We start from the raw sequence: 3,852 nt of genomic DNA, 5'->3' as shown, positions 1-3,852 counted from the left end.
AAAGTTGAAAATTGCCGCTCGATCACACGGCCGCCCTCTGCTGATATTGGTCAAACTAGGCCTCAGAGAGAGAGAAAAATCGAATTAGAGCAGGTAGTTTCGTTAAGTGGATGAGGCCCCTCTCCCAGCTCTCACTAACGAACCTCGGGAGCCGCGTGAGCCCGATGAGCCCAGGTTGCCGGGCCCTGCTATAAACCAATTTACATTGGATTTGCCATCTTGGGCTTGTCAGAAATTTACATCTACGATTTCCACTATAATTATATGAAACGTGAGTTTGGAGAGCGATCTAAATTAATGTACACAGACACAGACAGCCTTCTATATCAGTATGATGTTCCAGAAATTTCTGACTTCATCAAAAGTGATATTTCGAAATTTGACAATTCAGACTACCCAGCAGAGAATGTTTATCAAATACCAAGAGTGAATAAAAAAGTGATAGGTTTAATGAAGGATGAATGTAATGGTAAAATTATGACTCATTTTGTGGGTCTGGGTGCCAAGCTTAATACTTTCAAGGTGTTGGGTGATGCGCGGGACAAAAAACGGGCCAAGGGTGTGAGAGGGGCAACACTGAGAACAATTACCTTTGAAGACTATAAAAATTGTCTCTTTCAGCAGAAGAAACTGGTGAAATCACAGTATTTGATTCAAAGTAAAAAACCGCAAGTTTACACGGTGAAATAGAACAAGTTAGCACTGAGTTTTGATGATGATAAGAGAATTGTTTGACTTGATTCAACAGATATTGTGCGTTATGGTTACAATGAATCAAAGTCACAAATATTTTCCAAATAATGTTTTTCTTTATTATAAAATTACATTTGATTAGAGTCTATCCAACTATCATGAAATCCCAGCCACTTGACATATTCCTTCTTCTCCCTCCTCGTCAGCACCTTCTCAACGAGAAACACATCTGGATACATGACGTGACTCAACTCCTCTTGGTAGAAGCCACCTTCAATTGCATCATCTTTCCCATCAACCAGCTTATATGTTACGGGATTGGAATTTTGCACTTTTTTAATGGTAAATATTTCAGTTGTCCAGTTGGGGGGATAGCCTTTTTCGAAAATAGTTTTATACTTGCTGACTCGCACTTTATCACCCGCTTTGAATTTAAATTTCCCATTCTTATATATTGATTTCAGCAACGATTTTTCATTCTTGGATGTAACATCTTTAGGTTTCATTTTTATTGTACGATGTTTCGTGTTATTATAGTCCGCAACGAAATCACCAATAGTATCAATCCATTTGTACGTTACACGAATTGAGAATTGTTTCCACATTTTATTTTTCAATGTTCTATTGAAGCGTTCGCATATCGATGCCTTAAGGCTGCTGAAGGTTGAGTATATGTGCATCTTATACTCCCCCATGAGAGCTTGATAATTTTTATTGTGAAACTCTTTGCCTTGATCAACATGGAGTTTTTTTGGAATACGCCCCTCTTGCAAGATGAGATTCATGGCATTCGAACGTCATTGGCACTTTTTGATTTAATCGGACTGGCCCATGCATACTTGGAGAAAATATTAACTACCGTTAGAAGATGGTGAAAATTTTTGTTACTCTGTGCATATTTGATAATATCCACGAGATCAACCTGCCACGTGTAAAGTATAATTCCCTTTAGCAGTACGTGTAAATCCATCACCTGGCGGACCTCGTCTTCCAACAGTGGCGAGCTTGCTGCTGCTGCTGTGTGATAACTGTCGTCCAAACACATCGACACTCATGATGAGAATGAGATGATTCACGCGAGTGTAAACTTTAATATATAATTCCAGCTTCACGTAGTTCTTCGATAATAGAGAGAATTTCATTGGAATGATTAGGTTTACCGGCAGTTTGAGATGCCATTAGCAAGCGGATTCTATCCACCAATCCACTTGGATTATCCCAGTAAATATAATACATTTTCCTGGACATTGTCCTTGGAGCCATCATAAGCTCTGGTATTATCCTTTTACCGCTCTTTTCATACGGTCTAATTAGAGGCTCAGTGATATTCAAAAATTTTTCTGTAGGATTTTCGCGTCTCACAACCTCATTTGGATCATAGTACAATCGATGTGCATTCGTACGGCGCAGAATTTTACCATAGTGCATTTGATCTGTTGATGTCACATTAGCGGTTTCTGGATCTCTATGGAATATCAAAGATGCCAAACCTGAAGTTAAGCGAAACGGCTTGTCGTCAATAGTCATTCTATCTCCATTGAAGATCACCTCAGCATCCCCAATTTTCCATTGGTCATCCACTCTTCGAACTCCAAATTGTTTATCCAAATGTTTTTCTTCTTTTGTGCCGAACATGTTAAGATACCACTGGAGAACATTCCCAACATCAGATGGCGCGGATGATTTATCAGCTGCGTCTGCGAGCACTGAGGCCACCGTATTCTTGGTATCGTCGAGTTGATTGCTTAACGGTTCAGGAGTTCTAGCTCGTTCGGCCATACGTTTGCCCATCTTTAATGGTTGATAATTATGACGAATTGCTTTGCTTGCCTCAGCAATGTGATGCAATACATCAGACTCCTCTTGCAAGACCGTTGGCCGCATGTTGAAGGTTTTACGTTCAATTCAACACTGTCACGAGCGCCAATCATCAGCTAGTTTTTATACATACAAAACAATCAAATCCTCGTCGATAGCGTTCCTCATGTAATTCACAGTCTTTGCTGATGGTGATGACCCCATGCTTATCATTATTCCAACAAGCAGAACACAAATCTTTGAACTCTTGGTATGGCATGTCTGTATTAACATGATCCTGATAAATGTGTTTCAAATTCATTTCATCCTGACGGAAGAGAATGAGTAAATTTGTATTATCACGTATCAAGTGTTTTGGAATACGAGCATAGGTCTGACAGAGATAAAAGCAGTCTACAGTTTGATGGCGACCCATGCAAAAGAATGCATGCATATTATCCTGTTTTTCACACGCGACATCATCAAATATCATAAGAGAATTTGGATGAATTTCCTCGGGTCAGACCACCTCTTCATGATCATTAAATGGAAAATAGCCAATAACTTTCACTGTTGTCAATAATTTTTTCAAAAACTGATATTTCGGTCGATTTAAGGACTTGGAGTAAACATAGACGTTTTGAAATCTCAGCCCATTAGGGTGGGTAATGAGAGCGAACAGGGCATTCGTTTTACCACAGTTTGAGGGTCCACAGATAATTGCACGTACGGTATTGGGTAAAAGTGGGCCGTGACGATTCTTTTGATTATCTTTCTTTTTCTCTGTTATCTTATCGAAATTCATCACTGGCAGCTTCGAACTTTGCTGCTTGAACTCCATCTTGACAACTGCTGGCAAGCTCCATAAATACATGACATTTATAGACTTGCATTTCAGTCAGCGCAAGAGCATGGCGGTGGGCAAACGTCTTAGAACGCGGAAGGGTAAAGGAATTGTCAACGATATCATCAACAAGTTACCCATTGAATTGCATATACCGGGCTACCAGTATTGTGGACTGGGTACCAAGTTGGCTAGACGATTAGCACGCAGTGATCCTGGGATAAATCCATTGGATAAAGCGTGTAAAGAGCACGATATAGCATATTCGAAAAAATAGAGAAAATTTGCCAGGTACACACCGCTGATAGAATTCTGGAAGATAAAACTCCGCGCATGGTTTTTGCTAAAGACGCTAGGGTTGGTGAGAAGGCGGCTGCTTGGAGTGTGAGTAACCTCATGAAGATGAAACATAAATTCGGTATGGGCCTAAAAATTAGTGCTGGTGCGCAGAAAAAGAGAAAAACTGCAGACTGTGGTGGTGGTGGTGGTGGTGGTGGTGGTGGTGGTGGTGGTGGTGG

At 40.3% G+C, this 3,852-nt stretch overlaps 2 protein-coding genes across 2 annotated transcripts in view; one reads left to right on the top strand and one right to left on the bottom strand.

The window, feature by feature from the left end:
* Positions 1 to 821: 821 nt before the first annotated feature.
* On the bottom strand, positions 822 to 2,577 carry LOC105272451 (uncharacterized). Its single transcript, XM_011314602.1, is given in 3 exon segments — positions 822 to 1,486; positions 1,489 to 1,721; positions 2,339 to 2,577. Coding segments are annotated over 3 exon segments (1,137 nt in total).
* Positions 2,578 to 3,667: 1,090 nt separating this feature from the next.
* Positions 3,668 to 3,852, top strand: part of LOC105272450 (putative dipeptidase NECHADRAFT_87110) — a 145,945-nt gene continuing 145,760 nt past the window's right edge. The window contains exon 1 of the mRNA XM_011314600.1: positions 3,668 to 3,718. Coding sequence (XP_011312902.1) covers positions 3,668 to 3,718 — 51 coding nt within the window. The remainder of the gene's footprint in view (positions 3,719 to 3,852) is intronic.

This window comes from Fopius arisanus, unplaced genomic scaffold (genome assembly GCF_000806365.1).
Source record: "Fopius arisanus strain USDA-PBARC FA_bdor unplaced genomic scaffold, ASM80636v1 scaffold00178, whole genome shotgun sequence".
Lineage (NCBI taxonomy): Eukaryota > Metazoa > Arthropoda > Insecta > Hymenoptera > Braconidae > Fopius > Fopius arisanus.
This window is presented reverse-complemented; position numbering and strand designations above follow the sequence as displayed.